At 46.6% G+C, this 11319-nt stretch overlaps 1 protein-coding gene across 1 annotated transcript in view; it reads left to right on the top strand.

Annotated features, from left to right (window-relative positions):
- The first annotated feature begins 1003 nt into the window (after positions 1–1003).
- The window catches only part of Maml1 (mastermind like transcriptional coactivator 1), a 32839-nt gene continuing 22523 nt past the window's right edge, over positions 1004–11319 (top strand). The window contains exon 1 of the mRNA XM_090320757.1: positions 1004–1584. Within this exon, the coding sequence (XP_090176883.1) occupies positions 1270–1584 (315 nt within the window). The 5' untranslated portion in view covers positions 1004–1269. The remainder of the gene's footprint in view (positions 1585–11319) is intronic.

Here is an 11319-nt window from a genome sequence, read left to right as displayed (position 1 = left end):
TTTGTCGGTTAGTGGAGCTTGAACTCTGGGCCTGGGCACTGTCCCTGAGCTCTTCAGTTCAAGGTTAGCATCCTGCGATCACTTTGGAACATTTGTTCACTGGAGACAAGAGTCTTGGGACTCTTGAAAGGTGCGAGCTTTAAGCCGCGATCCTCAGTGATCCTCGGTCCCCAGCTGCAGGCTGAAAGGCTTACAGTTTTAGAGGTGGGTTTAGCCCCTGAGTAGCTGGGATTCCGGGCGTGAGCCACGGGGGGGGCTGGATCGGTTTCCTCCTCCTCTGCCACCTTCCCTGCTAAATGACATGACGGAGAGAGACCTCTGTGTTCGGTCTGAAGCCGGAGTCGTGCTCTCCCCATCGACCATTCCAGAGCCCTGTAATTGACAGCTGGGCTCCTACTGCTCACCTCCAGGGTTTGGTTTTGTTTCTCCCTTGCTTTTTTTTTTTTTTATTGGTAATGAGACGGGTTCAGACTTACATAAAATAGGCGGAAATGGTCGGTGGCCGTGATTCACGAGGGTGAACGATCCCGACCAATGGTGGCACCGGATGTGAGGCGTGAGGTCAAGGAGACACGGCTGGAAAGAACGTGTAGCCGATTTGGGAGTTCACCCAAGCCTCACGCTTCAAAAGAGTCGAGGGGAAACGGGAAGCCCCGGCCGGCCTGCCTGCCAGGCGGGCATCAGGTTCACCCCGCTCCCCTCGGGGACCCGGAAGGGCCTGCCTTCAGGGGGCGGCGTCTAGCAGCCCTTTGTCGCCTCTCGGATAGGCTCCTGTCAGTCACCGCTCGGCCTGCGAGGCGGAGGCCCGCCCTGGGGCTTCCCTTCGGCCCCTTTTAAATACCGCTCGGGAGCCCACGCCGTCCCCTTACGTGCTCCGGCCCACGCCCGCGGGTGGCGGCCTCTTCCTCGTCTGATTGGTCACGACTCCCGTCCGTTTCCCGTGACGCAAGCGCTCGCCGGCCCAGGCCCCGCCCTCTTCCGAGAGCCCTGAAAACAATTTTAAGATGGCGGCGGCGGCGGCACGGAAAACAATGGGGCCGAGACGGAGGGGACAGGCCGAGGCCTGAAGTGGGGAGCGAGCGCCCGTCCGAAGTCCGGCAGAGCGGAGCGGGGGCAAGCGAGGCCGCCGCGTGCCAGCCTGCTCCGGAGCCTCGCGGGAGCATGGCACCACGGCCGTGAGGCGGACCGAGGCCGCCGAGGGAAGCGGAGCCCCGCAGTGCCAGCCGGCCCGGAGAGGCCCGGGCCCGGCCCGTGCAGCCCGCGCGGCCCATGGTGCTGCCCACCTGCCCCATGGCGGAGTTCGCGCTGCCGCGGCACAGCGCGGTCATGGAGCGCCTCCGCCGGCGCATCGAGCTGTGCCGGCGCCACCACAGCACCTGTGAGGCCCGCTACGAGGCCGTGTCCCCGGAACGCCTGGAGCTCGAGCGCCAGCACACCTTCGCCCTGCACCAGCGCTGCATCCAGGCCAAGGCGAAGCGCGCCGGCAAGCACCGCCAGCCGCCCGCCGCGGCCCCGGCCCCGGCCCCGGCGCCCGCCCCGGCCCCGCGGCTCGACGCCGCCGACGAGCACGGCCGCCCGGTCGCGGTGAGTACGGAAGGCGCCGGCTGCCTCTTCTCCTCCAAGCGCCGCTCCCGGATGCGGTGCGGGCCCTCTGGCAAACTTCCCCGCGCGTCCACAACTCCTGGGTCGGGCTCCGGGCGGGGGTGGGGAGGGGCGCGGAGCGAATCCGGCGGGGTGCTGAGCGGTTGTCATCCTCGGGAAAGGGCACTGGGGCATAGCCGGGGTGAAGAAAACGACCCCGGGAGGACGTCGCCCGAGGCCCGGGGGCTGGGGAGACTGGAGAGAGGACGTAGCGTTTCCTTCCAGACTCCGTCCTGAAGAACCCTGACAACTTTCATTTGGGGGGACTGAGCAGCTCCCTTTGCCTGCGGTGTAAGGGGAGAATTCTTGCCCAAGTAGGGACTGACTTCATTTATTCTGCTCATGTTGATCGGAGTCCTGGCTTTAATATGGAAATAAGTCGGCCTTCAATTGTCAATATCAAACCGCTTGAAGTGGAAAAAAAAATCAGTGTCTTTGAAAACCTTGGTAAAACGCACAGGGCGTTGCACCTGGATCTTTCTTGTTTGAAATGTGGGAATTTGAGATGGCTTCGGTATTAGTGTTAACCATTGCATGCTTAACCTATGAGGCCTGGTTAACATCGCTGATGATTTTCGATAGTCGTTGGTACATGCGTATACTCTGTGGGGTTTTTAGTAGGTAGTATTGGTTGCTTAGAAGTTCTTCCTTCATGAGCCTGATTATAAAAGGGGAGATAGACTTGTGTATGGGTGGGGAGGTGCTGGGTTTTTTTTTTTTTTTTTTTTTGAGTTCAGCCTTCTTGGTAAAGCTTACAAGACAATTATTTGTTCGGCGTATTTGTAATTCATGGCCCTTATAGTCGTTTACCTGGACTGTTAGTGGAGCCCTTCCCTCTAGTCCTCAGGCTTTCTAAATGGTAGAGCCATTTATTTATTTACTTTGCCAGTCCTGGGCTTGAACTCAGGGCCTGAGCACTGTCCTTGGTCTTTCTCAGGGCTAGAGCTCTACCACTTGAGCCTCAGCACCACTTCTGGCTTTTTTTTTCTATGTATGTGGTACCGAGGAATCGAACTCAGGTCTTCGTGCATAGTAGGCAAGCTCTCTGCCACTAGGCCAAACTCCCAACCCCTGGTAGAGCCATTTATCAATTAAAGGAATGAAGTTGAGAATCTTCTTTGGCTTGGCTTTTGGGACCAGTCTGACCTGATCTATCTTTCCATGTCCCCTAAAGATCTGCTTCTCTGGTTGAATTGTTCTCATTCTTTTCCATGCTAGTTCAGCTGCTGGACTTAGAGCAGATAATACCCCACAATAGTGGGGTTCAAACCCAGTTTTATTGCTTTTGTATCAGCTGTCATTTTCACTTTTCTTGGGCTAGTCTTGTTGTCTTCACTTTTTTTTTTTGGCCTGTTAATGGCGATTATGTTTAGGTGTCTTAGCAGGCTTCTTGTATTCTCCAAAAGAAAAGAGTATAGATAAGAAATTATTTAACAAACTTGAGAGCCACCTGCAAGTTGTTTCTCAATCCTTTCTGGATGGATCCTGCCATCCTGTCTGTACTAGTACAGCTCATCTGCTTCTGCTTTACAGCTAGTTTTCTGAGAAAAAAAAAATTAGTCAGAATCTCCTATGTCCAAATAGTTATGAATCATGGCACATTACTGCCCATGTTGTTTGTTTGTTCACATAGTCATATATCACTTCAGTCACATTGCATCTTACCAAATAGACTGTAAGCTCTTTAAAGCAGAGAGTTCTGACGTTGGAGACCACACACACACACACACACACACACACACCCCTTAGACCCTCAGGGCTTGGTGTTGTGAGTGATTGATTTAACCTTGGTGGTGCTTAACCTGGTAATCTATCTAAAATTACTCACCTACTGTAGCCACTGGTTACTAATACTCCGTTGGTTTTTGTGTTTATGCCCCTTCTGGGTCTTGAGCTCAGGGCCTGAGTACTGTCCCTGAGTTTTCTTTTTCTTTTTTTTTCCCCAGTCCTGGGCTTAAGCTCAGGGCCTGAGCACTGTCCCTGGATTTTCTTAAGGCTAGAGCTCTACCACTTGAGCCACAGCACCACTTCTGGCTTTTTGCTATGTATGTGGTACTGAGGAATCGAACCCAGGTCTTTGTGTATGCTAGGCAAGCACTCTACCACTAGGCCAAACTCCCCGGCCCCCCCTGAGTTTTCTTTTTTTTTTTTTGCCAGTCCTGGGCTTGAGCTTAGGGCCTGAGCACTGTCCTTGGACTTTCTCAAGGCTAGAGCTCTACCACTTGAGCCTCAGCACCACTTCCGGCTTTTTTCTATGTATGTGGTACTGAGGAATCGAACCCAGGTCTTCATGCATGCTAGGCAAGCACTTTTAACCACTAGGCCAAACTCCCGGTCCCCCTGAGTTTTCTTGCTCAAGACTAACACTCTCTGCCACAGCTCCACTTTTGACGTTTTAGTGGAAATAATAGTCTCATGAATTTTCTTGTCTGGACTGGAGGCTGGCTTGGAATCACAATCTAAAGATCTCAGCCTCCTGAGTATCTAGGATTCCAGACCAGAGCCAGCAGCACCTGGCTAATTTCCTTTGAAAATTAGACTAAGAATTTAGAACCTACACGATTTTTTTGTTGTTGTTGTTCTGAATCACTAGAGAGAAATCAGGTGCACATCCAATTTTTGAAGAGAAATGAATTATGAGTATGTCAGAACTTGAATCTAGCTTGCTATTTCTTTGGGAGTCAGAAGCTGATCATAATGTGCCATACTGAGTTAATATCTTTTTTTTTTTTTGGTCTGTCCTGGGGCTTGAACTCAGGGCCTGAGTACTGTCCTTGGGCCTTCTCAGAGCTAGAGCTGTACCATTTGAGCCATAGCACCATTTCTGGCCTCTTTCTATGTATCAAGGAATCAAATCTGGGCCTTAGTACATGCTAGGTGAGCACTCTCCAACTGGGCCAAACTCCCGGCCCCTGAGTTAATATCTTTTTCACATTAAAAATCGTGACCAGAGGGGTCTCATGAATTTCAACTTGACCGTGATACACTCTGGCTTTTCTGGGAGGAGGGACCCTTTCATTCAGGCTCCAAATGATTCCAGCTGAGCTGTTCAGCCTTGGAATAGGATTCAGAAGATAACTATCACTAAGAAAACAATGCTGTTTTCCATTTTAGTGACTTATTAGAGTGGGAGAGAGTCCTTGGCTGAGTAGGATTGACTTGGAGAACACAACTTTGTGTAGAGGGATGGAAAGAAGAAGGCATGTCTTAGTCATTGTTACTTTTGACAATTCTGTTTTCAAGTGTGCTATAGTTCTCTTACATTGTAGTTGTACAGCCAGAGTTCCCTAATTAGCAAACTTTTTTTTTTTTTTGGCCAGTCTTGGGGCTTGAACCCAGGGTGTGGACTCTGTCTTTGGGTCTCTTTGTGCTCAAGGCCAGTTCTCTAGCTCTTGAGCCACAGTGCCACTTTCCGCTTTTTCTGTTTATACAGTACTAAGGAATCAGACCCAGGGCTTCATGCATGCTAGGCAAGCACTCTACCACTAAGCCAGATTCCCAGCCCACGCTTTTTCTGAGTAGTTTATTGGAGTTAAGACTCTCATGGAGGGGGGGAGGGTAATGGGTACCAAGACATGTGAAAGGGTATCAGTGTATGTGAATTAATGCACCTTCTATCTGGCAAATATCATGTAACCCTTTTATTAATTACAATAAAAAATTAAAAAAAAAAGACTCTCATGGACTTTCCTGTCCCAACTGGCATCAAACTGCCTCTGTGTAGCTAGGATTACAGTTGTGAACCATTGGTATTTGGCATGATCTTTTTTGTGTTTTTTATTTGGAACCTGGGCACTGTCTGAGATTCTTTTGATGAAGGCTAGCGCACTCTCCTACTTGAGCTACAACTCCACTGCTGCCTTTTTTTTTTTTTTTTTGGTCGGTCTTGGTACTTGAACTCTGGGCTTAGACACTACCTCTGAGCTCTTCAACTCAAGGCCACCTCCTTGAGCCACAGTACCACTTCTAGTTTTCTGGTGGCTAATTAGAGATGAGAGTCTCACAGGACTTAGGTTTTATTTATTTTTTTTTTTAGGGCTCAGGCTGGCTTTGATCCGTGATCCTCAGATCTCAGCCTCCTGAGTAGCGAGGATTGCAGGTGTGAGCCACATCTGCCTTTTTTGGAGTAGCTTATTGGAGATAAAGAGGTTCTTGGAAGGTCCGGGAATGTGGCTTAGTGGTAGAGTGCTCACCTAGCATGCATGAAAGTTTGAGATTGATTCCTAGTACTATATAAACAGAAAAGGTTGGGCAGTACTAGTTTTGTGCAGAAGAAGCTCAGGGACGGTTGCCTAGGCCCTGAGTTCAAGCCCCAGGAGTGGCAAAAAAAAAAAGTCCCTGAGCTTCTTTTGCACAAAGCTACTGTGATCATTGATCTCAGCCTCCTGAGTAGTTAGGGTTATAGGCATGAGCCACTGGCACCCAGGTCTTAGTTTTTAAAGGAATGAGCTTATATGTTTTTTTTTTTTTCTCTAGTCTGTGCTTGTGTGTGTGTGTGTGTGTGTTTGACATAGAGACTCAAACTTGATATCTAATGCTTTATACTCATTGCCATGTGCCTTACCATCTGGGCCACTCTGCTTACCCCTAACAATGCTCTCGATGAAGAAACAGTATTCTAATGACAAGATGATCTTTTTCCTTAGGATGATTGGGTTATGGAGATCAACTCACTCAGTACCAATATTCATTTCTTTTTCTTTTCTTTTCTTTTCTTTTTTTTTTTTTTTTTGGTGCTACTCTTGAGGTTTGAACTCAGGGCCTGGGCACCATCACTGGATTTCTTTTGCTCAAGACTAGCATTCTACTTATGACTTGAGCCACCAGCTTTTGGTAGTTAATTAGGGATAAGAAACTTAACTTTACTGCTTGGGCTGGCTTTGAACCTTGATCCTCAGATCTCAGTTTCCTGAATAGTGGGGATTACAGGCATGAGCCACCAGCACCCAACAAATATTCATTCTTAGAATGAAGATATTCTTTTCAAGTAGCTTGGATATTATCTTTTGCAAAGTGTTAAATGTTCCTTTATCAACTGTTGTTAGACTTTTGCTGTTGAGCCAGAGAAACTTACTGCTAAGTTGTATAATAATTGACAAATTCAACTAATGTCCATGATATGCTCTCCCTGCTTTATTTTAGGTTGTATGTAATTTCTCTGTTTTTTCTTTTTGCCAGTTCTGGGGCTTGAATTCAGCATCTGAGCACTGTCCTTGGGCTTTTCTCAAGGTTACCACTTGAGCCATAGTACCACTTCCGGCTTTTTCTATGTATGGGGTACCAAAGAATCAAACCCTGCTAGGCAAGCACTCTACCACTAGGCCAAGCTCCCTACCCCCAATTGTAATTAATTAGTTTATTTATTTATTTCTGCCCCCCCCTTGCATCTTTTTTTTTTTTTTGCCAGCCCTGGGACTTGAACTCTGGGCCTTGATGCTGTCCCTGAGCTTCTTTGCTCAAGGCTAGCATTCTACCACTTGAGCCACAGTGCCACTTCTGGTTTTTTCTGTTTGTAGTACTGAGGAATTGAACCCAAGGCTTCATGCATGCTAGGCAAGCACTCTATCACGAAGTCACATTCCCAGCCTATTTGTCATTTCTCTTGAAACTTTGTGTGTGTGTTCATGTGTTCTGGGGCTTGAACTCAGGGCCTTGCACTTTACTTAGCTTTTTCTACCCATGGCTGGCATTCTACTACCTTCATTTCTGGCTTTTTAGTGGCTAATTAGAGTTAAGAGTCTGGGCTGGCTTCGAACTTTGGTCCTTATATATCAGCCTCCCAGTAACTAGGATTACAAACATGAGTCCCTATTGTGCTCTACTTGCTTTAACATTTGTACTGTTCTTCCCTCTTCTTTCCTTTCTCCTTCTGTCTCTACTTTTTTTTCCCTCTGTGTTTCATGAAAATTCATACTAATTGATCTACCCCAAATTACACTAGTGTGTATCTTGTAAAAGTTAAGAAAAGTATTTACGTCACATAAGTGACTAATAAACTGCTTTCCTTTGTTTTCTCACACTCAAAATAGTCTTATAGGCTAGGAATGTGACTTAGTGGTAGAGTGCTAGCCTTGAACAAAAGAAGCTCAGGGACAGTGTCCAGGCCCTGAGTTCAAGTCCCAGGACTGGCACTAAATAAATAAAGAATTATATAGTCTTCATTTTGCACTTTCTATCTGAACTTCTCACTCACTTATTCCATAATCTCTTCTTTTACATCCTCTACTCTTCTGTAATTGCCTCTTAGAGGACATCAAGGATGGAATTGCCAAATCAGTGATTTCATCATTCTTAGTCATCATTCTTCTTGACTTCCTCTTTAATAAGACTCTTCTCTTAGTTTCTGCTATCTTCTAATTTTCTTTCCAGCTTTCTGTTTTTTTTTTATTTTCCTAATTAATTTGTGCAAAAACTCTTTGAGCACCTATTGTATGCTAGGTACTAGGAATATAGCAATGAACAAAACAGATTAAAATTTTTGTCATGGATTAATAATTGGATGTGGTGCAGATCTATAACCTCAACTACTCTGGAAGATCTTGAGAGTTTATTGAGACTTTAAGGAGATTATGATAAATGCTAAGCAAGAATGAAAGGAGTTTGATGACTATATGATACCAAGTGATTGGGCAGTTTGCCACAAGATGCGGTGTCTTACTCTGGGCCTAAAGAATAAGAAAAGACATTCATCAGTCAGCCTGAAGTCTCATTAAAGAATATTCCAGTTAAAACCACCAACATAAAAAATCTAAGGCAGGAGCCTTCTGAGCTTGCAGGAAGAATGAAAAGAAGGTCATGGCAGCTGAAATGAAAAGTTGGTAAACAAGGACCAAACAAGTTCAAGTCCAGTGGGAAGCAGTAGCAGGTCCTGAAGCAGAAACCTGATGTCACATAAAACTTACATGTTTTTTTTTTGTTGTTTTTGTTTGTTTGTTTTTGGTGATTCTGGGAATTGAACTCAGGCCTCACTCTACTTGGGTCAAGCCTCAGCCCTTTGGCTTCAGTTTGTTTTCAGATAGGATCTATGGTTTTGCTCAAGCCAGCCATAGTATCTTCTGCCTCCTGTACAGCTAGGATCACAGACATGGGCCACCATACCAAGTTTTTTTGTTTTGGGGGGGGGGTTTGCCAGTCCTGGGCTTGAGCTGAGGGCCTGAGCATTGTCCTTGGACTTTCTCAAGGCTAGAGCTCTACCACTTGAGCTTCAGTACCATTTCCGGCTTTTTTCTATGTATGTGGTACCGAGGAATCGAACCTGGGTCTTCGTACATGCTAGGCAAGCACTCTACCACTTAGGCCAAACTCCGGGCCCATACCAAGTTTTTTTGTTGTTGTTGGGTTTTTTTTGCCAGTCTTGGAGCTTGGACTCAGGGCCTGAGCACTGTCCTTGGGCTTTCCTCAAGGTTAGCACTCTACCACTTGAGCCACACACAGAACCACTTCCGGCTTTTCTATGTGTGTGGTATTGAGGACTCGAACTCAGGTCTTCATGTATGCTAGGCAAGCACTCTACCACTATGCCAAAATCCCAGCCCCCCCAAGCTTGTTTTTGTTTTTGAGATAGGTTCCTATTAACTTTTGTTTGTCTGACCTTAAACCCAGATCTTCCTATCTATACCTCCTGAATAGTTGTGATTATAGTCATGTGTCATCACAGCCTGACATATGTTTTTAAAAATCATTGTGATGCTATGTGGAGAATGTCTGAGGTTGATGCGAGCTAAGCAAGAGTAGATGCAATCAGGGCTTCTGTAATTAGTTGTTTGAGCTCACTAGAGATGTAAGGACCATAGTTTCTGGCAGTCATGGAGAGGAGAGGAGAAAATGGATTTTTGAGCAACTCCCACAGACAGCAGTCACAGGAGTTGAAGGATGAACTGGATAGTTTGGATATTGGGACAAGAGAGGAATGTAGTCAAAGGGAATTCCTTGTGTTATAATTTAAACATTAGGTTTTGAACTGAGTGCCAGTCAGAAGATGGACATTGGAAACTAGCCCCCACAGAAAAGTTTTGCAAGACTCCTTCTCAACTTAGAACTGGGTACAGTGCCTCAAGTCTGGAAGGTAGACTGAGACTCAGACCCAGACCTGAGCAGGAAGTGAGATCCTATCTTAAAAAAGGAGTTGGAGGGCCAGGACTTTAGCTTAGTGGTAGAGTGCGTGCCTAGCGTGCACAAAGACCTGGGTTCCTTGGTACCCCATACATAGAAAAAAGCCGAAAGTGGTGCTGTGGCTCAAGTGGTAGAGCTCTAGCCTTGAGAAAGTCCAAGGATAGTGCTCAGGCCCTGAGTTCCAGCCCCAGGACTGGCAAAAAAAAAAAAAAAAAAAAGGTTGGAGATATAGCTCAGAAGTAAGAGTGCCTGCCTACCAAGCATGAGGCCTTGAGTTCAAATCCCAGTACAGAAGAGAAATGTTCTCTATACAGTTGTTGTTGTTGTTGAGAAAGGTTATCGAGATATATATAGCCCTTGCTGGTGTTGAATTTCATTTTTGTTTTGAGATGAGGGTCTTGTTACATAGCCCATGCTATGAACTCTTACTGGTCTCTGTAAAATGCTGGTCAGGGATGATGTCCCTGAGCTTTTATGCTCTACCACTTAAGTCACAGCTGGTTTTCTGGTGGCTAATTGGATATGAGAGTCTCATGGACTTTCCTGCTTGGGTTGGCTTTGTGCCATGATCCACAGATCTTTGCCTCCTGAGTAGCTACAATTACAAGCGTGAGCCACTGGTACCTGGTTCATTCTTGTTTGTTTGTTTTTTTGGTTTTTTTTGTTTGTTTGCTTTTGGTTTTTAAAGTTTTGTTGTCGGGGTAATGTATACAGGGGTTACAGTTACATTCATCAGGTAATGGGAGCATTACTTCTTCATTGATACCCCTCATGTTTTTGTAGTCCCCCCCATTCCATCCCCCCACAATTCTTGTGCTTTCTTGTTGCTCCTACATAAACCTTCAGAGTGCTGGGCTTACTGGCATGCATCCCTATGCTCAGCCTTGTCCTAACTTTTTTTTTTTTTTTTTTTGCCAGTCCTAGGCTTGAGCTCAGGGCCTGAGCACTTGGACTTTCTCAAGGCTAGAGCTCTCCCACTTGAGCCACAGCACCACTTCTGGCTTTTTTTTCTATGTATGTGGTACCGAGGAATCGAACCCGGGTCTTCGTGCATGCTAGGCAAGCACTCTACCACTAGGCCAAACTCCCGGCCCCCTCACTTTTTTTTTTTTTTGCCAGTCCTGGGCTTGAGCACTGTCCTTGGACTTTCTCAAGGCTAGAGCTCTACCACTTGAGCCTCAGCACCACTTCCGACTTTTTTCTATGTATATGGTACCAAGGAATCGAACCCGGGTCTTCATGCATGCTAGGCAAGCACTTTAACCACTAGGCCAAACTCCCGGCCCCCTAACTTTTTTTTTATTAGAGGAAATTTAGAACCCATTTTTTGGTTTGTTTTTGTGCCAGTCCTGATGATTGAACCCAGGGCCTGAGCCCTGTCCCTGAGCTTTTTTGCTCAAGGCTACTTCTCTACCGCTTTGAGCTATAGGTCTACTTCTGGTTTTCTGGTAGTTAATTGGAGATCAGGGTCTCACAGACTTTTCTGCCTGGGCTGCCTTTTATCTACAGTTCTAAGATCGGGTTGCAGGTATGAGTCATTGGTGCCTGGCTAGAGTCTACATTTTT

Source organism: Megascapheus bottae, chromosome 29, assembly GCF_031878675.1.
Source record: "Megascapheus bottae isolate mThoBot1 chromosome 29, mThoBot2.hap1, whole genome shotgun sequence".
NCBI classification, from domain to species: domain Eukaryota; kingdom Metazoa; phylum Chordata; class Mammalia; order Rodentia; family Geomyidae; genus Megascapheus; species Megascapheus bottae.
This window is presented reverse-complemented; position numbering and strand designations above follow the sequence as displayed.